The 22,709-nt window shown below is 42.1% G+C and overlaps 2 protein-coding genes and 1 long non-coding RNA gene across 6 annotated transcripts in view; 2 read left to right on the top strand and 1 right to left on the bottom strand.

Moving 5' to 3' along the window:
* Positions 1-22,689, top strand: part of RS1 (retinoschisin 1) — a 37,256-nt gene extending 14,567 nt beyond the window's left edge. Inside the window, exons 4-7 of one of the 4 annotated variants that reach the window (XM_014543447.1) lie at positions 5,653-5,794; positions 8,228-8,423; positions 10,429-10,586; positions 21,694-21,770. In XM_014543447.1, coding sequence (XP_014398933.1) covers positions 5,653-5,794; positions 8,228-8,423; positions 10,429-10,581 — 491 coding nt within the window. In that variant the 3' untranslated portion in view covers positions 10,582-10,586; positions 21,694-21,770. Of the gene's footprint in view, positions 1-5,652; positions 5,795-8,227; positions 8,424-10,428; positions 11,024-21,693 lie in introns of those variants that run through there. The other 3 variants (XM_014543446.1, XM_014543445.1, XM_005870936.2) reach the window with 3 other exon arrangements.
* The window catches only part of CDKL5 (cyclin-dependent kinase-like 5), a 188,021-nt gene continuing 165,412 nt past the window's right edge, over positions 101-22,709 (bottom strand). The window contains exon 20 of the mRNA XM_005870937.2: positions 101-296. Within this exon, the coding sequence (XP_005870999.1) occupies positions 193-296 (104 nt within the window). The 3' untranslated portion in view covers positions 101-192. The remainder of the gene's footprint in view (positions 297-22,709) is intronic.
* Positions 11,413-21,013, top strand: LOC106726869. Its single transcript, XR_001362998.1, has 2 exons — positions 11,413-14,868; positions 15,612-21,013. It is a non-coding gene; the product is annotated as an uncharacterized LOC106726869 (long non-coding RNA).

The raw sequence follows: 22,709 nt of genomic DNA, 5'->3' as shown, positions 1-22,709 counted from the left end.
TTAGCTTACCTATTCTTTCCCCGCTGTTTTTGTTTGTTTTCTTTTGTTTTTTTATAACAACACAGATATTTCTAAGAAAGAAAACACACAACCTTGGTGTTAAATGCTTGATTCATTGGTGTTAATTAGCTTTTCCATGAAAGTCATGTTTCAGGGCAGCAGGACTACAAGCTTCCAGAAGTCAGTTGCCCATCAGTGCCTCAGATCCTTATTAGAACTTTGGTAATGATGTTGGAGTCTCTGGCCTCTATGATTCAAGGCTTTCTGCACACTCCGATTTTGGGAGGAAGAAGAGCCTAGAAAGCACAGGAGGACAGGAATGTCATTCATAGCTGCCAAAATGGAGCTCCCAGATGCACACTGGTTCTTACTGCCCAGGGGCCCCACCCATAGAGCAGAAGGCTAGGTGCATTGTGGCCTCCTAATTTTCATCTTAACACTATTAAAGATACTCAAAGGTCTGTCTTTTCCACCATTGAGTCAAGATTACCTGGGCACTCTGAGATGCAGGAATAGGGTAGGGAAGGTGTCAAAGTATAAGAAATCCAATGACTCAATGCTTTACATGTATTCCAGATTCTATATTTCTATATTATATTCAAATTTATATTCTATTCTTCTGTAAATATTCTTTTATATTCTACTACATTGTCAGAAATATTCAAGTCTAATACCCATGCATAATAATATTCACATCTTTCTTGACAAGAATGTCCCTCAGCTCTCTTTGTGTCCCTTTAGGTGAACATCTTTTATAAGCATGTCTGGCCTGAATGCCTACAGATTGAGAAATTATCTACTCAATAAGAAAAGCTAGTATGCTACATATTCATAGTCTGGATTAGCAGCACAATGTGAATATGCCTTTATCCATCTAAGTATCACATCAGTGCTCATAAGAGCCATTTGTGCCACAAACGATTCGGGTTTCTCCTTAAGAGTAAAATTAGTATAGACATAGGCCTCTGGGACTTCTGGGTCAGTTAATTTCTACTTTCTCCCTGAGCTCACTGCTTCCTGCTTCTGCAATTTTCTCTGCTTATTCCCAGTGGCCACCCAAGAGGGGGATGATGATGTTTATTCATCCATCCATCCTTCATCCATCCATCTGATCAATATCTATGCAGTGCCTACATGTGCAGGCATTCTGCAGGGCTCAGAGGACAGAATGGTGAGAAAGACCAACTGGGCTGCTGATGATTAAATAATCACAGGAAGAGGGACAAGTGACAGATGTAGAGTGCCTGGGAGTACCTAGAATCCTTTCCCTAGCTCAGGGTGGGCAGAGATCTGAAGGATGAGTAGAGGTGAAGGGGGAAAAGAGGGGGTAGGAATGTCATAGGCAGAGGGAACAGCCTCAAGGGAAGGCCTTCAGGCCTGCAGGAGGACCTGAAGGCAGCTCAGCCAGGACTATGGAAGGAGGAGGAGGAGGGCAAAGGAGGAGTCAGGAAAAATAATAAAGAAACTGTACTACAGTTCACTCCACAGCACAAAGAGCACAAGGAATGTTACATTTTCTATTTTACCAAGTTCAGATAATCCTAGTTTGAGTCCCCTCTTGTCATGGCCTGCGAAGAATCTAAAGAAAGGATTCTAGAAGGTCCTTTCTCTCCCCTTTGGACTACATGAACCCATACCACGGGCTTGCAAGGGCTGCCTGGGTCCAGGCTACGTAGTAGGCTCTCTGCCAGGCCCACAGCCCCACTCCAAGGTCAACAGCTTCCCCTCTGAACCAAACTCAGTCCTGGGGACCTTTCCAAGTTTCCTGAAGCTGTCCAGAGCTCAGGGCTCCCAGGCCCCATCCCTGGTCCAGCCTCATCAGAGGCAGCATTTCCAGGCTAAGCTCAGGCCCTTACCATGAGCCCCCACGACCTGACCTAACTTAGCAAGAATCAAAGCCCAGAGCTCCTGGCCATCTCCTCCTCTGGGAAAATCAGCTGATTCCTTTTGAGGCCTAGACCTTCCAAATCTATAAGCCTGGGAGATGCTATGTTGCCAACAGGCTTCTTTCTCAAGTCACACACACACACACACACACACACACACACACACACACACACACACAGAGATGTGCACATTGCTTATTCCATCCTGGGGCAAGGAGAGCCCAAACCTTTAGAAACATGAAGCTGGCCTCTTTCTTAGAGATGATGGGAGCAGGACAGTGTGGAATAGGGGGCTGTTAGATTTCTTCCTTAGAGACTCTTCATCAGAAAAACAAACACGCCAAACTCAAGAAGACATGACTATATTCTCACAATTTCATCCTATCCTACCAATATGAACTGCTGCTTTTGGCCAGGCACTATGGGCTTTACACTTTACAAACATTATTTCACATAATCCCACAGCAACTTTGTGGAGGCTGGTTCTACTGTTGTGTTCCTTTCATAGACAAGGAAACTGAAGCAGAGACATTAGCAGCTTGCCTAAACTCACAGAGGAAGAGTAGAATTCAATTCCAGGTTGCACTGGCTCTAAACCGGCAATCTTGACCTTGGCTGCCCATTACAATGACCTGCACTTTTACCCCATGCTCAGGTCCTGCCCCAGACCAATGACATCAGACTCTCTGGGGGTCTGGCCCAAACACCAGCACTTCTGCAACTCCCCAGGTGAATCACAGGCTGAGACCCATCAGAGAGTCTCTGCTCTGTGCCCTGGGCCAAACCACCCAGTTTCTGGGTTAGCAGCTGGGTAGTTGGAGGCACCAAAGGCTGAGACAGGAGCACTGGACAGCAGCAGGCTTGGGGCTTGCATGTTGAAGGGCTCAGTTTTGGCTATATGGATATGAAGTATCTTTGGGTCACACAGATGGAACTATTCACCTGGAAAATATTCATAGGGCCTGGGAGTCAGGCTTTGGCTCCCAGATGCCTGCTGAAACCATGGGAATGGTGAAATCATTGCTCCCCCTGGAGAGTGTGGGCAAGATCCATGTCTGGACAAGTCTTCACAGGCCTCCAAGGCCACTGCCTCTGGCCAGGTCCCTGCATGTCTACAGCCCACACTCTTAACTGTTAGATGGGTAATTGGGAAGAAATGGCAAAAGATATGAGGGGAAACAGAGAAAGATAAAAATGCTAAGAATAAAGTTCTTGGAGAGGTGGTGATGGCTTTTCCTTCCTCTCTGATCCCCCCCTCCAAGTTGGTGGCCCTGGAGTAAGAAAAGGGAGGTTTCTTCTGGATACAGGGGAGTTAGAGATATCCACAGTTAGAATTTAAGTAACCACAAAGGCCCAACTGAAAGCCAGCTTTCTAACACTGGAGCCTTGTCCCTCTATCTGGTGGCCCAAGTTTGTCTTCCTGGTTAGAGGCGGGTGGAGGAGGTGGAGGAGCCCTCAAGGCCATGGGCACTAGGCCCATGAATCCACCAGCCAACAAACTGCCTTCTATGGTAGGCTAAGGCTTCCACAGTGCACTTTGATAGTGTGCTTGTTAAAAATTGGCCACTCCGGGAGTGAAATCCTGGAAACTGCATTCTTAAGAAGATCCCTTGATGATTTGGCCACACAAGGCATGAGCGTGTAGCCCATAAAGCGTTCCTGTTCCCTCTCCCAGGAATTGACATTTTAATAGGCCCCTGAAGCCTTGGGTACTTGATCAACTACAAATGCTATACCTTCACCCCCAGCCCCACTGAGCTGCAGCTACTGGTGGGAGTTGGACCTATTTTTTTGGTGCATTGGGTAGAAAGGCTCTTACCCCCATCCCCCACCCCCAGGGGCTTAAAGCTGTTCTTTTGTCTACAGCCTCTGGAGGCAGGGCTGAAGATATTCTGGAGCCTCAGGATGGCAATCAAGCTTTTTCATGCTTCATTCAGTTTCACTGACTTCTGAAAATTATTCTCTAGAAAGAACTCAGCTCTCATTTACTATGTAAGATGATGATGCCCCAGGAAATATATTCAGCTCTTCAATATGAACCCAAACTTACACATGGAAAAATAATTTGATTTACCTTACTGAAGTTTATCACTCACAATCAGAAAACTAGGAGAATGTATTTGCATAAGCTTATTTATTTCCTACTAGTGACCTGGTGCACGGATTCGTGCACATTGAAAGGAAATTCATTAGAAGGTGGCCTGCTGGGCAGGACTGGGCAAGATGGGCTGGACATGCCCTGGAGCCAACCTCCCACTGGAGCCAGCCTCCCGCAGTCCCTCCCTCATCTGCCGCACCTGGGGTGGCACCGGGGCTCAAAGGGCATGTGCAGAGTGAGTGGGGTCCCTCCAGCAATTGGGGTCCCTTGGCCTGGCCTGTGGGGATCAGGCCAAAACCGGCTCTCAGACATCCCCTGAGGGGTCCCGGAGTGTGAGAGGGCACTCTGCAAAGTTGCTGTTGTACAGGGTGTGGAATGCAAACGCAAGTGTGCCGTAATCCAGATTTGGGGCCGATAGCGCCCCAGCAACAACATAACCTACGGCCGAAGGTGGAATCGCGCAGCCCTACAAGGAATTGGGCTCCCTCCTCTCTGGTTCTGGGGTGCATCACCCAAGAACCGCCACTGTCAAGTCACTGCAGCTTGGCAGCTCTTGCATTGAGCGTCTGCCCCCTGGTGGTCAGTGTGCGTCATACCTACCGGCTGGTCGGGCGGTCGCTTAGCCTTTTATATATATAGATAGGAATTCGGTAGAAACTGGGTTTGGTTATAAATAAGAGGCCCCCTAAATAGTGGGTTATTGAATTAGCTTTGTTTTGACTGACAGGGTAAAAAGACTAGGGGTAGGGATTTGCTTAAGGATAACAGGGCTGAGGTCTCTGACATTCTCTTGGCCTTACCCCATGGTGCAAGATGGCTACTGTTGCACCAGCCATTAAGTCTTGCTTCTAGGCAACAGTTAGAAAGAAGGGGCAAGCAAAACCTTACCAGAAATCCCTAGCAAACTTCCTTTTATATCTCACTGGTCAGAAATTGTATCACATGACTTCTAATTGCAAGAAAGGCTGAGAAAGATTATTTTTGTAGCTGGCTACATTGCTGTCCCCAACAAAATTAAGGTTCTTTAGTGAAAAAGAAGGGGATAATGGATACTTGGATGGCAATTGGCAGTCTCTGACCAGGTAAACCAACACTAAATGTGAGAGGAAAATACATGAGAAGCAGCAGATAATTAACATATAAGAACGCGCTTTGGCTATTCTTATTTGAGAAAAGCAGTTCCTTCCTACTGTTCTTTATTCGAAATTCACTCAAGCACATTTCACCTTTTTTCCCCCATTAGACTAGTGAGACAACTGCAATTTACAAGGGGGAACTCAGTCTCAATATATAATTGCCTTCCTGCCTCTCACCATTGTTTTTTTCCTTATAATTGCCATCATATGCTGCCCAAGGATAATTAGGGACCCTGATGTCATCAGACAGGATGGCTGATGTATTAACGAGGAAAATAAAGAGTATGGCATTTAAGTATGACATTTCGCTGCAAACCTCTTGGTTTTTAGGTCTGTATGTTTGTGAAGGAGGTGAAGTATTTCTCAAAACTACTCCCAACCACTGCCATGCTTTTACGAATGTCCTGAATCTCTATAGCAATTCCTTTACTTCATCTTCAGATGGGATGGTTTGATTTGTCATTTCGGTCTGTTTGTTGAGTATTGTAATGCAATCTGAATGTTTTGATGGGCATTGTTTTTCCTTTCCCAGAATGCCCCTATCATAAACCCCTGGGTTTCGAGTCAGGAGAGGTTACACCAGACCAGATCACCTGCTCCAACCCGGAGCAGTACATGGGCTGGTATTCGTCGTGGACTGCCAACAAGGCCCGGCTCAACAGTCAAGGTTTTGGGTAAGCAGGGCTGGCAGCTCAACTGATTTTTTATGTGATTTGAAAAAGTAGGTCTCTGTAATAAATGAGTGAAACAAAATGTATTTAGTTATTCAACAAACATTGATTGAATGCCACAGACTGTGGATAGAGCACTGAACAAGGTGGATGAGGTCCTGGCCTTTAAGAAGCACACAGTTTAGAGGGGGAGAGGGATTATAAGCACATAATCACACAAGTGATCACTTAGGAAGTGTGATGAGTGCTGTGGAGGAGACAGAAGAGAAACACCTGGTCCATTTGAAGCCCCAGGGAAGAGCTTTCTAAGGAAAATATATTTAACCTGTGACTTATAGTTGGCCAGGTGAGGGGGTGGGCACAGGATACAGCAGGTGTAAAGGCCATCAGTAAAGACCACTTAAGGGCATGGATAGGGACTGCAAAGAAGGCCAGCAAGGTTAGAGCACAGGCAAGGCAAAGTTGGAGAGGCAGACAGAAATCAGATCGTGTAGGTCCTTTTAAATCATGCTAAAGAGTGTGGTTCTCACTTTAGGGATAATGGGAGGATCCTGAATGCGCATTAGTTAGAATGCAGGTTTGTGCTGCTGTAACAAAGAACCCCAAAGTACAGAGACTTAGTGTAGAGGTGTGTCTCCTGCTCATCTAAAAGTTTCATTAGGCGGTCTAAGGTTCTTATGGCATCTGGGTGCTATCAGGGGTCCAGATTCTTTCTACCTTGTTGTTTTGTCATCTTTAACATGAAGCTTCCCATCTTGGAAGCTAGCTCCTCTAGCTTCCACTGTCACATCCACATTCTAGTCAATAGAGAGAAAAGGAGAGCAGAGCACACACACTTTTCCTTTAAGGATTCAGACAACCCTATTGGCCCCTTCTGCCCATATCCCATTGACCAAAATTTAGTCTGATGGCCCCACCTAGCTTCAAGAAATACTAAGAAATGTGATCTTTGGTGGCCATTTGCCCAGATAAAATTCAGGGGTTCTATTACCAAAGGGAGAGGGGAAGAGGCTATTGGGAGACAATTAGCAGACTAAGAGAAATTTGAAGTTGGGGAGTATCACAATCAGATTTGTGTTAAGAAAAATAATCTTCTGCCTGGCCGGTGTTGCTCAATGGTTGAGCATCAAACTATGAACCAGGAGGTCATGGTTCGATTCCCGGTCAGGGCACATGCCTGGGCTGCAGGCTTGATCTCCAGTGTGGGGCGTGTGGGAGGTGGCCGATCAATGATTCTCTCTCATCATTGATGTTTCTACCTCTCCATCTCCCTTCCTCTCTGAAATAAAAATATATTTTAAAAAAGAAAATAAAAAAAATCTTCTGGCTCCTGTAGGGAGAGCTGTGTAGTTTGGGGACAAGGGTAAGCCAGGGAGACTAATGAAGCTATGGTGGCAGTCCAGGCAACAATTGAGGGCTAGTGTGGTGGCAGAAAAATGGAGAGAAGTAAATGACTGACAAACACTTGGAGATGGAGCCGATAGATGGATTGGCTGTTTGAGGTGACAGAAAGGAAGGGGTCAAGGATGGCTCTCAGGTTGCTGGCATGAAGACCTGGAAAGACAGGGGTTGCATTCAGAGAGATGTATAGCACTGAAGGAGGGGTTCAGGTGGGGATAATTCATAACTCACTTTTGGACTTGTTTCATTTGAGATGCTCTGGCATCCGGGAGAGGTTGACTAGCTAGCAATTGGTTCTCAGGATTTGGAATTTAGAAAAGGTTTGGGGTGGAAGTAGAAAGTCAGAGCCACCTGAGGAGCAAGTCTGGAATTAGAAGAGAAAGCAACCAAGGACTGAGTTCTGAGAAGCTAATTAATACGCAATAAAAAGTGGGGGAGCTATAGGTTTCCACAATTTATGAGGGATAAAGCTAAAAAAACAAATCAGTTCCTCAAGGTTGGTTAGCTTGTAACTGTCAAAAGCCCTCCCAAAGCCACTCATCTCACTGTTCTGCACATCGTAGACACTCCCTAAAAGCCACGCATGACAGCACACGAAGGAGATGCAGATATGTATGAAGGGAGTGATGAGTGATATTAAAGAAAAACAAAAGATTCATGGTGAAAGAAACATCAGGAGAGACTAATGAAAAGGGAAGGGGGCTGATGGGTGCAATAACCATGCATTGAAGAAAGACATGCTCAACCACGCCCCAAAGATAATTTCAGCTCCATTTGAAGGCATTTCTTTGACAAATTAGTTGAATCTGACAATTTTTACTTGGGTGGTAGAGGTGCAAGGAGAAAGAGGATGTCACAGAGGCTGGGCACGTCTTGGAGACAAGCCTCTGGGTGCTTCACAGATTGTAGCTCAACCCAAGCTTAGCAGGAGAGGGGGCTCTTCAGGTGCTGACATCTCCTCAAAAGTCAATGTTTCCAGGCTCTTTGGAGGCACTCACAGGGAAAGCTCCTGCTGATTCTGTGTGTCCCTGGCAGGTGTGCCTGGCTCTCCAAGTTCCAGGACAGCAGCCAGTGGTTACAGATAGATCTGAAGGAGGTCAAGGTGATTTCAGGGATCCTCACCCAGGGTCGCTGTGACATCGATGAGTGGATGACCAAATACAGTGTGCAGTACAGGACCGATGAGAGCCTGAACTGGATTTACTATAAGGACCAGACCGGAAACAACCGGGTAAGTCAGGCCTACCCCAAATCACCTTAGCGCACACTCTCTGGGACTCTCTTCTTTGCTGTCTTCCTGTGTTCCCATCGCCGCCCTCTGTCAGAGCACTGACCCCAAGGCAGGTGTCTTTCTTGTTATATCCCTGGTGCCTAGATTGTCTGCAAATTAGTGTCACTCTTGCATGCAGAAGAAATCTTTGAATTCTCATACCATCATATAGTTGCTTGAATAATCAAAGCCAACTATCTGGGCTATTCCAAACTCATTGGATTGTTGAACACTTTGCTGCATAGGTCTGACATGATCCATTATTGATGCAGGTAGGTCCTGTTCCATTGATGTAGATATGGCTCCTCCTTACTACTGATTGAGACCTACAGCTGGGAAGCTCTGGACAACCCAGCAAGTTAGCCACTAAACTACAGTAATGTTTAAAACGACTCCAGCTATGCAGACGAAGAGGCCCTTAAACTTTTATATGCCACTAACCACTGAGCACCAAGACCCAACTCTTGTTCATCATAGACTGAACACAAGTCTATCTATCTACCTATCTATCTCTACCTATATCTATCTATCTATTTATCTATCTATAATGTATATTTATGAGAAACTAAAAATTTACTAGCTATTTGGAAATACTAACTGCCCTTTTGCCTGTGAGGACTTCTCCCAGTTAATTTGGACATTTAACCACATTAAATAGACATGTGCAGCTGAAAATCAGAAGGCTTTGTACTCTCTGATGCCAATTTGTATAGCAAGAACATTCATGGGTTGAGATTTTAAGGAGTTTGAACACAATAGGTAAAACCAGCTTGATACTTGGACATTTTGTTCCAATTTTGTTCTTATTGGCTTTTCAAAAAGATTTGGGAATTCTTTTCAAGCACTGTGCTTCTGAAGGCCTTGAGGTTCTTTGCAAAGTGCCCGTTGGGTACTTGTGCAATCTGGAAGAGCCTGTTCCATCCTCCCTCTGCACCTGGCTGCTGCCTTGAATAGGTTCAAGGGCAAATAGGGTAGATAAGGGGATGTGGGGCATTATTATTGGGAAGAAGGGTAAGATAATGCATATGAGGTCCTTCTTGTTTTGTGGATGGATGAGGTCAATTTTTTTCTGAAGATAATACCAGAAGGGAATGAAATGTTCTGGTGACATCGGGCAGAACACTATGACTCTGGAAAGATTGAAAAGAATAATTTCTTTGGAAATACAGCCAAACATCCACTGCACCTTTTATGCTTCACCCACCGCATCATGCCATATTATATCCTGAAAACCACAAAACAAACCCTTTATCTCTATTCTCTGGGCACTGCCCTCCTCCTTGCAAATCTTCCTTCTAGTTCGTTTTTTTCTTTTAAAAAACATTCCCAAGTGTAGAAAGTCCTTGCTATTTGTATCGATGTAGAGACACACCATTAAGCTTTAGCTCATGACTCACGACTGCAGAGCCAGCTCACAAGCTTTTACTTGAGTCCCACTTTGGATACCTTTGGAACATGGGAACATTCCTCTTGTGTGATGTGGGCCTTTTCAAAATTCTTGTCAAAATGCAAAGAATTAAAATGCAAAATCAAGAGGCAATTTTTAAAATAAGCGCCATCCAAACGAACTCTGTGAGATGATGGAAATGTTAATATCTGCACTGTCCAATATGACCTCCACTAACCATATCAGCTATTGAGCACTTGAGCTGCGCCTGGGTGCTATGATCGACGAAGTGAATTGCTATCTAATTTGAAGTCCTTTAAATTTAAAGAGCCACATGTAGCTACTGGCTACCATACTGGACAGTGTAGTTCTAGATGTCTCCAGACTCAGAGAGGTCTGGAGCGTATAGGTGCTAACAACCAGTCAAGATCAGATTTTGTGGGGCATCTGCAAATTCTCTGTACTTTAAGCACTTTCTGAGACTTTCCAGTTACATATTGGGGCCAGCTCCAGACAGGAATCAGTCTTCCTTTTCCCTCCCTGGCTGTGATGGAGACAGGATTTCACCCCTTTCTTTAGGTCTTCTATGGAAACTCGGACAGGACTTCCACAGTCCAGAACCTGCTGCGGCCGCCCATCATTTCCCGCTTCATCCGGCTGATCCCGCTGGGCTGGCACGTCCGAATTGCCATCAGGATGGAGCTGCTGGAATGCGCCAGCAAGTGTGCCTGACACCTGCGAGCTGGGCGCTTGCAGGGGTGAGGCGTGCAGAGTGGCCCACGGAGACCCTGACACACCCCTGTGACAAGCGAGGTGGCATTTTACAAGTTCTTTTCAATGCAGAGCTGGGTAGAGAATGTTTCTTTCTTTCCACTTTTTAAGATATAGTTTCCAATTTAAGTGAGAAAAAAAAAAGGAAAGAAAAATAAACATTCCCCACTCAGGGCCAAAGAAAATAAGAACAAAGAAAATGTCTCTAGAAACAATTTTCATACAAGAGCTTAAGTAGCAGGGGTAATTGGCTGCTATTTTTTTGTTTTGTTTTGTCACAGCAACACTGTGAAAGGTGGAGTCCCAAGGGAACACAAAGCAGCCCTGATCATTTGAAATTTCTTTTGCTTTATTCAAAACAGGAACATAATGTTTCATAAAGCCTGGCTTTGAATGCAAAGGAGGAGCAAGTGTGAGCTTTCTCTTAAGTTTTGATTAAATCATGACCATTGAGGACTGTAGAGCACCGGGGACACAGAGTGAAAGATTTCAGGGTGACTGGGCGGTGAGATGAGTCCAGTGGGTGTGAGCCTGTGCCCCAGTTTCCTGAGAGCCATACACGACCAAAGGCCCCAGGCAGAAGGGCGTCAGCTGCTGAGCTTTTACCCCCATGTTCACCGGGATTGGGGGGTTCCAGAGCTCCCATTACATACAGCCCATTCAGGCTGCACATGTAAGTAGCAGTTTCATTATACAGTGGGGCCTTGACTTACGAGTGTCCCAATTAACGAGTTTTTTGAGATACCAGCTGTCTCTCGGCCGATTTTTTGCATTGAGTTGATAGAGTAATTTGAGTTAATGAGCTCCTTAACGAGCTCGGTCTCGGAACGAATTAAACTCATAAGTCAAGGCCCCACTGTATATAGGAACGCCAAATGACCAGAACATACCAGAATTTCCCTTTATCTAGGGCTACTGTTTTCAACAAGCTTAACACTTTGAAAACAGTTGGCCCAGGAGCTATCATTGGCTACGTGGAAGAGGCCCATTAGCTGAGCCCATTACCTTTGTAGGAAGCAATCAGAACCTATGTCCTAAGAAGGGAGATGTGACTACACCCCTGGTGAGCCCACCTTCCAACTTCTGACACCTTGCCTTGCAACACACAAACCTGCCTGTTCCTGACTGCAACCTCCTTGGGAAGGAATGGGCGTGGCCTTCTTCTGGAGAAGCTCCTTAAGCAGGGAGTTTGGGGAAAGACAGTCTGAGACTCCCTTGTCATTTATAGCTCAGTCTGAGTTTTTGGGTTCTTCCCTGGGAAAGGCTAATGACATGGCAGGTGGGCAGGAGAGGATTTGAAAGGAGGAGATGAGAGGGGGTGGAATCAGAGAATGGGGCCCTTCAAAAAGACTGGGGAACCTGACTATCCTGGCCCTGATGCAGTACACCCTTTGCTAGCAGCTCATTTCTCCAAGTTACTGTTTTCAAATACCATGCTGAGTGACTGGACTCACACTAACATGATCCTAGACATCACATTCACCTTCTCTGTGAGTGAGCAGCCTCTTAAAATCCCCAATCTCTTCCCTGGTGTCATTGGGCTTAGAGGAGTTTCATATTTAACACAGCCTCTTTCTTCTCCTCATGCTGTATATTTGAACCTGGAAAAACACTCTTCCCTGCTCTATCTGCTCTCAAATCAATTTACGGTGGGGAAAAATCCTTCTCTGGTCTTAGAACACACAAATAAATGCATTTTGAACAGAACACCTGATTGGATATCCTAACTGGGAAAGTTGAATGAACTTTTATCATGACATGCACTGTCAGAGAAAAGTCTAAGTTCAGGCCCTTTACAACTGGCACTCTGGACCCAGGAGGTAAGTCGAGTCAAGATGAAAAAAGAATGAAATGGTGTGAGGCAGGAATAAAGGTTCTCCAAATAATTGTTCATGTTGAATATTTTTGTTTGGTAATATCTTTATTGAGATAAAGTTCACACACCATACAAATTTCACCCATTTAAAGTGTACAATTCAGTGACTTTTAGTATAGAGTTGAGAATCATGATCACAATCAATTAAAAAAATCATCACCCCCCCAAAAAAAACCCCACACCCATTAGCTATCACCCCACTAACCCACTTGCCCACTCCAGTCATAGGCAACCACTGATCTATTTCTGTCTCTACAGCCAATTCTGGACATTTCTTAGAAATTGAATCTTACACAATATGTGGTCTTTTCTGTCTGGATTCTTTCGCTTAGTGGTGTTTTCAAGGTTCGTTCATGTTGTAGCATATATCATATTTCATTCCTTTTTATGGCAGAATATCATTCCACTATAGAGGTAGACCACATTATATTATCTATTCATTCGTTGATGGACATTTGGATTATTTCCACGTTTTTTGGCTATTTACAAATAATGTTGCTACAATTGTGTACAAGTTTTTGTGTAGTCATGTTTTCATTTATCTTGGGTATATATACCTAGCAGGGGAACTGCTGGGTCATATGATAACCCTGTTTAAACTTCTGAGTAACCATCAGACAATTTTCCAAAGTGGTTATACCATTTTACACTCACACCAGCAGTCTATTAGGGTTCTAATTTCTCTACACTTGTTATTATCTGTCTTTTGGATTATAGCCACCCTGGGGAGTATGAAGTAGTATCTCATTGTGGTTTTGATTTGCATTTCCCCATGACTTATGATGCTAAGCATCTTTTCATGTGTTTACTGGCCTTTTGTACACTTCATTGGAAACATGTCAATTAAGATTCTTTGTCCATTTTAAATTCAGCTATCTTTTTGAATTGTAAGAGTTTTAAAATTTATTTTGGATACAATTCCCTTATTAGACATATGATCTGAAAATGTTTTCTCATATTCTGTGGATTGGCTTTTTATTTTCTTAATGGAGTCCTTTGAAACACACATTTTAAAATTTTGATGAAATCCAATTTATTTTTCTCTTTAGTTGCTTGTGCTTTGGAGTTTTATCTGGAAAACTATTGCCAAATCCATATCATAAAGATTTACTATGATTCCTTCCAGGAGTTTTATAGTTTTACCTCTTAAATTTAGATCTTTGATCCATTTTGAATTAATTTGTATATATGGTATGAAATAGAGGTCCAACTTCATTGTTTGCATCCTTATGCCAGCACCACACTGTTTTGATTATTGTAGCCCTTGTAGTAAGTTTTGAAATTAGACCATGTGAGTCCTCCAACTTTGTTCTTCTTCAAGATTGTTTTGATTATTCTAAGTCCCTTGACTTTCCATATCAATTTTAGGATCAACTTGTTTTCTACAAAGAAGTCAGCTGAGATTTCACAAGGGAAATTGTTCAATACTTCAGAATTTAATAAACAATGAGATACTGAAATCCGTAAAATGTTTATCTGCAGGTAATTTGTTTACAACAGCATATGATTTTTTACTTCATTGAATTCATGCCAGAATGTATAAAAATAAAACTTTTATTGAGGGACATCTGAAGCCTAGCAGAATTTTGCTACTAAACACATGTACTATGTTTGCAGCATTATTTCTTTTGTGGGGGAAACTTTCAATTAAAAAATATATAGTGTAGCAAAAACTCATTCTATTACCTTATGTTAACATGTTTACTTTTCTTTTCAGAAATGCTAGTGTAGTCTACACTTGTTGATTTTTTTTAAATTGTGGTAAAATATACAAAACATATTGCAGATTTAAAAACAGCTAAATTAAATGCTATGAACATAAAAAGTGGCAGTTACTTTTGCCAAGATAAAGAAAAAGGTCTGAACTGATTTGGGTATTCAGTGAGGGAGGAGGTCACTTGGACATAGCAAAGGTATTTCAAAATAAAAATGGCACTATGAATCTAGTCTCAGAACCTGGAAGATTGCACACCTAAAGTGAGCCTTTGAACAGACACTGCCAGAAGCCCACCTTTTTGACTACCTGCAATTGCTGAGGCCTGCTGACAAATGTACAGCTGTAAGGGCTGTTGTTTCCCCCAGGATCCAAGAGTAGCTCCAAACTATAAGTAACTTCAAGTCACAATGGTTCTTAACCTGGACAGTGTTACAGGGCTGATGTGAAGATCAAATAGGATAAATGCATCTGAAGTGCTTAATGAGCTCTCCATAGCTGGCAATCAAAATTCTGTGACATTCCTTTTCAACTTCATAGGGCTGCTAACTAGGGCACAAATACTAGCAACAATGTTGTAATACCTAACATTTATTGAGAATCTACCAAGTGCTTTGCAAAGTATCATCTCATCAAATCTTCAAAACAACCCTATGAGGTAGGTATCATTCTTATTATTTCCAATTAAAGATAAGGTAACTGAGGCATAGAAAAATTAAGTAATTTACTTAAAGCCGTACAAGATATAGGATTGCACTCAGGCAAGCAGACTCCAGATCCTGTGCTTTTAACCACTTAACCAGTCTCTGGACCTCTAGTGATGTATTTCAAAGAAATGTTATATTCTCAAATCAAATCAATTACCACCTGCTGGGAGATGGGAGGAAAGGTGGTACACGAATCACCAATGTCAGTTTCTATACATGGAGACACAGCAACCACACTATTTAGTAGTGATGAAGGACGGGCTTTACAGTGAACATACTAAGCTCTAAATCCTAGCTGGCTGACCTTGGGCAAGTTAATGTAAAGCCCACAGGCCTCAGTTTCATCATCTACAAAATGGGGATACAACCCATTTCATTGTGTTGCTGTGAAAAGTAAATGTAATTAATAAAAGCAAAACACTTGGCATTGTGCCCAGTCATAGTAATATGAAAATTAAAAAAAAAATTACAAGCCCCAGATACTCTTTATGTCTTGATAAAAAGTATAACTGAATCACTGGTTTCCATGACTTAAGGAGAAATCTAGAGCAAAGAAGTCGATGACAATGCTTATAAGAATGTCCTTTGTTTAGGAAGATAAAGAAAGTTGGAGAATAGTTAGATGTGTTATTTCAAAATTTAAGTTCTTTCCTCCCTGATTGAGCATTTACTCATTAGGTCTTCTTATCCTCAGAGACAAAAGTGCAGGCCAAGAACAGGTTACAGGTTAGTAAATTTGGCGCCTGGCCTGTTTTTGTAAATAATTTTACTGGAACACAGACACACCCATCATTTTCAAATGCTTTTTGCACTGCAATAGCAGAATTGAGTAGTAGAAACCCTATGGCTCACAGAGTCTCAAATATTTACTATTTGGGCCTTTATAGAAAAAGTTTGCCAACCCCCTGCTCTAAAACACAAAGAAACCCTTATTAAGTTCTCCATCTTTGCTTTCTCCATGGCACTGAGCAGGAGGCTGGCATCTCTTCCCATCCTCCAAGACCCACCAAGTGAACGACTAGGAACATGCAAAGGAGACAATACTCAAGTGTAAAAGAAACCAGTTTTCAAAATGCCAGAAGGGGAAAAAAGCTTTATAAATACAAAAAAAATTATCAACATCATTAAATAACAGGATTTGCCCTGCTTTACATTAATTTCGGTCCCTTAAACTGATTCCAACTTCAAAGGCCCATTTTCTCTCATTTGAATTCCAACAAGTTCTTTACAAAGAAGGAACTAATTGAAGAGCTTGCTTTTCAAACTCAAGGGACAACAGTTTTCAAGACTGGGATGGCCTGGCAATCATTTCAGTCAGTGCAAAATCTGCATTTTATTAAAGACATTTGGGAAGATCCATTCAAAAATACATTGTGCTCAGTAAAAATTAACCATTTCATGCTGATAATTTAGGTTACCACGGAATAGATATTTGTATAATATTTACAACAACAATAGAAATTTTACAGAAGTTTAGAATGGAATACATGCCAGAAAAAACTTGGTAAGATGTAGGAACACATGATACAAAGAGTTATATAAACATTTTACAAATGGTTCATAATTAGCTTGTGAGGAATTTAAATATTCAACACTTTAAATTCAGTTTGGATTCAAAAATTAAAAAGGTTAACACTACAGCACACCCTTGCCACAGTAAAAAGTATGGAATTACACTTTGCATTATGGATTTATAAAGTCTGTGCAATTAAGAATTTCCACTGATTCTTCAACTACCACAAATTTGGATGTTACATCAGTCTGACTTATACCTATTTTTGTTTTCATGCATGAGCAGGGTTCTCAAAGTTACCCTGCCCTGTGTCTTCCCAGATACCACCTTCAAACCTCCTAGAGATTGAAGAAGCTCGGAATAGTCTTCTAAGTATATACAGAATAACTACCTGAATTTAAAATGTCACAAAAGCAATTCCTGAAGATAGGAAGTAGGGGCCACTATTTTGTTTGGTTTAATTGTTTCTGTTAATCAATCCAAGTTTACAGTGAGAATTAACTTCCTGCATTCACAGCATTACCCCTCCAGCCTGACTCCATCAGTGCCCAAAGAGGAAACAAGGAGAGGGAAATAGACTGAGAGGACTATATATAACCAATCGTATATCTCTAGTGAAAATGGGTTTTGTACAAACGTTGCTTTCCACTATGGAAAACCTAAGCCATCATGGAGAACTTCAAAGTTCTCCAGAAGGAAAAGTATCTTTTTTTTTTCCTTGAACCTCTGAATGCTTTGCAACTGAAGCTTTTGACAACTCTGGCAATAAATACTTTAATCCCCCAACAGGGACAAAAGTCAAGGCATCTACCTTTTCTATTCCTGGGTTTCGTCTGATTAACCCTGAAGCAGAACACTAGGACAAACTTGTCTATGCCTGAAATGAAGCACATCAGGCTTTTGGGAAAGTACAATCCCAAACCAAAGGAAGTCCTGAGGAATTCTTAGCAGTCTGTCAAAATGGAGGGGATGGAGGAACAGATAAGGCCTCTTTCTCCCTGATACTCTGCGCTGGAAGAGTAACAAACAAGGCAACTTCTATTCTGCATACAACACAGAGACCGATTTTTTTCAGATTCCAAAGGAGGATCAAAATATGACCCAAGGATCAAATGGGGTTCAGAGAGCTTAACCTTGTCGGTAATGAAGGGTCTTAGAAGTGAAACTGGTTTCACTGACACAGCTCTCTGGCCCTAGAAATCCAACGTGCAACTATTACAATTTTTTTTCTGGCAAAACAAAAAGACAAGCCTCCCTCAAATTAGGGAGTAAACAGTTAATGAATGAAAATACAAGGCAGGTCGTGATCATATTTAATAGCCTATAGGAAAATACACAGAAAGGTGGGTCAGTGCCTGGAGTGAAAAAAGATATAGTCAGGACCAGGCCTAATGCTGATGAATTAACAAAGCACTATGGGAAATGAATATTCACGTAGTAACTGACTTGGCACAAAAGTCTATGATCTTTTATAGTACATTCAGTTAAAAAAGAAGAAATAGGGTAGATTAGGGCAGCAGGCCCAGTTTCCTAGCCACCTTACCTTCACCACATGTGTGTATACAGACGAGGGACTCGTCCTGTCACAGCTTCATTTTCTTGTATTTACTTATGGTTTCTAAGACAGATTTTTTTTATCCAGCTGAATCAGACCTCAAGATATCCTATATCTCAGCTGGTCAAGACACAAAGAAAAAAATCAGAACCACTTACAAGTTTTTGTTTTGTAAGTTGGCCCTTTAAGTCTCTGAGAGAACTTCCTTGTGAGATTCTGGCCCTGGGGATTAGCGACAGGACATCGTGTTTTCTGCTGCCCCCTTTAAAGAAACCATTTGTTTTTAACTGTAGATAAGTTTTCTCTGCCTACACACTTTATTTGTGATGAACTGAAGGAGGTAAGGAAATAATTCAGTATTTTCTGACTTGGTTCAGTGTATCATACCACATTCCCAGTTCATAAAAGCATGAGTCTGTGGATCTTAGTGCTCACATGGAGCTCAATATCCCACTATAATGCAGGAAGTAACGAACTTCTAGATATAAAAGCAGTGCTCTCCAGAAACAATGTTCTGATCAGGAGAGAATATGCAGATTTCTGAGTCCCAGCTGAGCTCTAGGAATAAGTCCCAATGAGCGACTGCCCTTGCTGAAAGTTGGGTCACCACCAGGACCTAGGTGAATAGAAATAAACAGCGCCTTCCACGCACTTGAAAAGTAATCCTCTGGCCTTTAAAAAAAGCTGTACACTTACGAGTCATTCTCAATACACAGCTAGAAGAAAATAAATGGCTTTTTTCCTTATTTACTCTAAAAACTAGTTTAAGAAGTGAGGATACTATGATGTTAACTAAGAGGAGCTGGGACTGGAAAATGGGATAGCATTTCCTAGAGAAGTCCACTAATTTTCAATTAGGAACATGCTAAACTGGCTAACTCTACAACCACAACAAACTTTATAATACATGAAGTGACTAGAAACTAACCAGCGTAGCTCTGAGCTTAGAATGAAAGTACAACTGCATATGGTGAGTTGTAAAGCTGGTTTGAAAACAGATTTGACCAAAGCGTACAGCACAAATACTCCTATAACAGCCATATCACAACCACCAATACAGAAATTTTTGCTTCTAATTGGTCTGTCATATGCCAATATTTGTAAAGAGCTATTAAATGACCTAAATGAAAAACAAAGACATTTTTTGGGGGGAGACACAGCTAAAAGCCATGGATACCTTTGAGCACTTGGTAAAAAACGTGCCAATCTATCTGCCAGGCTGCTGCTTACTTCTAACATAAGCATCATGGCTCTGTAAAAAAATTTCTAAGGACGCTGACCTAGAATTTAAGTTCTCAAATACCTATAAAGTAACTGTGGTCTCCTCCCAAAGGATACACCTTTTAGCAGGCCCAAGACAATGGGAACAAACAATAAGATTCCAGGGGTTTGAATATGGTAGAGTAGGATTCTCAACCTCAGCACTACTAACATTTAGGGCTGGATCACTTTGTTGTGGGGGGCTGTCCTGTGCATGTAGGACGTGTAGCAGCATCCCTGGCCTCTACTAACTACATGCCAGTAGCACCCCACCACACCAGTTATCATAACCACATATGAGCCAATTGCTGCCAGAAGGCAAAATCGGCCCTGATTGAGAACCCCTGCTGTAAAGCTCTCTTGAGCCCCTTAGTGCGGACTACTTTTGGTTCAGGGCTCTGGAGAGAGGCTAAACCTCAGATTGAGACCAAACAAGGTTCAGTAAAAGTTCATTTAGAACTTCTGAGAAGAAAAACGAGGATGGTGGTAAAGCAAAAGTAGAAAACCAGCAAAGCAGAGTTTCTTTTCAAAAGGAGATAAGTGATACTTCCATAAAACAAAGTAATTGATAAGCCTTCATTCAATCTTTTTATTCTTTAGGAAGTTAGGGCAGATAACAGAGCACAGATGCCATAAAAATTTCCCTTCCTAAAGAAAAATGCCAGCTTTTATGACTTTAAATCAAGTCCTTATCACGGATGGCAATCTCTGTGAGGTCCATAATTCATCAACACAGGAAAATAACAGTTAAAAGTTAAGAGAGGGCCCATTAGATTGGAGAGGAAATGACTATTCCCCTGTGCGAGTAGGAAAAGCATTATACATGCTAGAAATGCAGATTGTAGTTCACTTTACAACTCACTGAGGTCAATGAAAAGTCAAAATGGACAAAAGCTGAGAAGAGGATAAAAGAGCTACCTCAAAAACACGAGTTGAAAACACTGTAGATATTATCTGGCTCAAATCTGGGAATGTACGAAAAGTATGTATTGACTCTTCATCATTTAGGTTTACTTTTGCTCTAGGTAGAAGGCAATAATTCTAGCCCTTCTTTGAAGAACCATCAGGAATAGAAATGATCTGCAAACATCTGAGATCCCAGTGTTAGCAAGGATGAAAACATGGGAAACCAGCCGCTAGGTGACAACGAGCCTCCAATGCCGCACATGGCAATGTTGACTGCGCAGTCCTAAGCACACAGCACAGTGAGAAGTCTTTCCAGAGGAAAAAATGTAGTTTCTGGTTTGCAAGGGGGAATACAAGGTACAGATCTAGTATGAAAAAGAAGAGTTTCACACCCTTTTAGAGTCATTAGTATCCAGGCAAAACTGCTAAGGGTCCACATCACTTATATAACTGAGCAGCTGCCTGGGAAAAGCCAGAATTCAGAGCTACTTGAACAGTATTGAACTGGTGAAAGAAACAAGATATAAAAGGAACCAAAGAGCATGCAAACTATTAGTTTGAATCAAATTGTTTCAATGATAGTACCCAGTTGAGTTGCATTTTAGTGCCTATTACACTTATTAAATTAAATAAAAAGCACCTTAAAATGACCTCTATATATAATCAATACACATCATTATAGTAGTTATATAAAATGCAATATGCACACAATTTAAGCTTCAAAGAAACTAAGACATTTTCTTTATAATCTTCATAATCATCAGAACTATAATTCTCAAAATCGTGGGGGCGGGGGAACAGTAATAGCACATTTCAGTTACAGCTGACTTGATTCAGAGGCTGACACTCTCAGAATCCTGGGACAAGTACTAACTACCGAGACATTACCTCCTTGAGGGGTAGGAGGGGACCTTTAAAAATATTATTGCTAGGAGACTACTTCTAAAAATCTAATGCTCTTGATGGATGATGGTGTTGAGTGATTTCTGTCAAGGATGGCCCAGAGACATGGGGCTATGACCTTTGTTGGCCAAAGGCCTTGATGAAACTTGGGAGCAACTTGGGAGTTGGAGGAGATCAAATGAGAGAAAGATAATTCCTGTTCTGACCGTGTGTGGTGTGTGTGTGTGTGTGTGTGTGTGTGTGGGTGTGTGCGCGCGCGCGAGCGCTAACCTTGTTATATATGGACGGTCCCAGGAAGAAAAAGTGGGTATAGCAATTTCCTCTACATCTAGAATGGCTTCAGAAGCCTTTTAAATATCTCCTAAATATCTTGTAAAGAGCAGTAACAAAATAAGTATTTAGAAATAGAAATGCCACACATATACCTCCCCCCACCCCCCACCGAGTCTCTGGTACAGTGCACAGGATTTGGGAGCATAGAGCTGGTATGCCAGGTCGGCAGACAGGGGCCTCGTACAACCTTGCAACTAGGAATGTTCACTGGCAAATCTTTGGTCAATGCTCTACACTAATGCTAAGTAGAAGAGCCCATTCTCTCTACAAAGAACCATGAGTAAGCCTGGATCTATTCTCCCTCAGGTGCAAGGAATGTCCCTGGACATGAAGAGGAGCCAACTGTGTGAGGACAGAGACAAGGCCTGCCGGAGTTCTCACTGGCCTAGCCCACTTTCTTCCCCTGTGGGTTTGCAAGGAGATGCTGCGTCTCGTCTGCTACCAAGGAGCATGTCTAGAAGCTACTGCTGGGGCCTAAAAGTTGAGCAAGGTTCCTACTGTTACAGTCACATATAGCCACAATTCAACTCCCTTGATAAGAAGTATAATACTCACTTCATATTACAAATGTATAAAAATATGGCAGAGTGTCATAATGATACTTTCTTTAAATGATTATATTTATAAAACAGACACATATTTATCATATATATATTTATATATAGAATAAAGTACTCCTGATGCAATATATAAATGTTACTGTTTAGTTTTTATAGAAACTACTGTAGCTGTCCCACTGCTTCACAATGTTCCAAACAGCTCAAAATAACTTTACATGTAACATAAAAGGTATGATTATAACAGTACAATATTAATTAATTATAAATAAATGTTACAAATCCTATCAAATATGGAAGTTTAGAAAACAATTTAAGACATACAATTAGTTCATCTGCTAACCCTTCAAAGGGATACTCCTGGATTACAATAAACCCCACATTTAGTCTAGGCAGAAAAAAATCTGTGGTAAGGGCATCAGTCAACACGGATTTTTCTTTTCCTTGCAGTGCCAGAACACATCCTGGCTTTCCCAAGTTTAACAGGGATTGCACTACAGCTGAAATGTAGGGGAGAAACTGGCAAGAATGTCTTCTTCCTCAATGGCATACCCTATCCATGCTCACACAAGACCCATGGAGACTGGCAATCCCTAAGGAACTCCTGTGGCTCTAAGATCCCTGACTAGCATTTGTGGCCGTGAGGAGCCAGATGGCTCCTCACATACGATATTGCACACACCTTCATAAAGCTGAAAATACTGGCTTACCACTCTGGCCCAGCCCATTTCCCATCCCACCCTCCAACCCCTTCCCTCCCCTCCC

The sequence above is a fragment of the Myotis brandtii genome, unplaced genomic scaffold (genome assembly GCF_000412655.1).
Source record: "Myotis brandtii unplaced genomic scaffold, ASM41265v1 scaffold326, whole genome shotgun sequence".
Taxonomy (NCBI): domain Eukaryota; kingdom Metazoa; phylum Chordata; class Mammalia; order Chiroptera; family Vespertilionidae; genus Myotis; species Myotis brandtii.
This window is presented reverse-complemented; position numbering and strand designations above follow the sequence as displayed.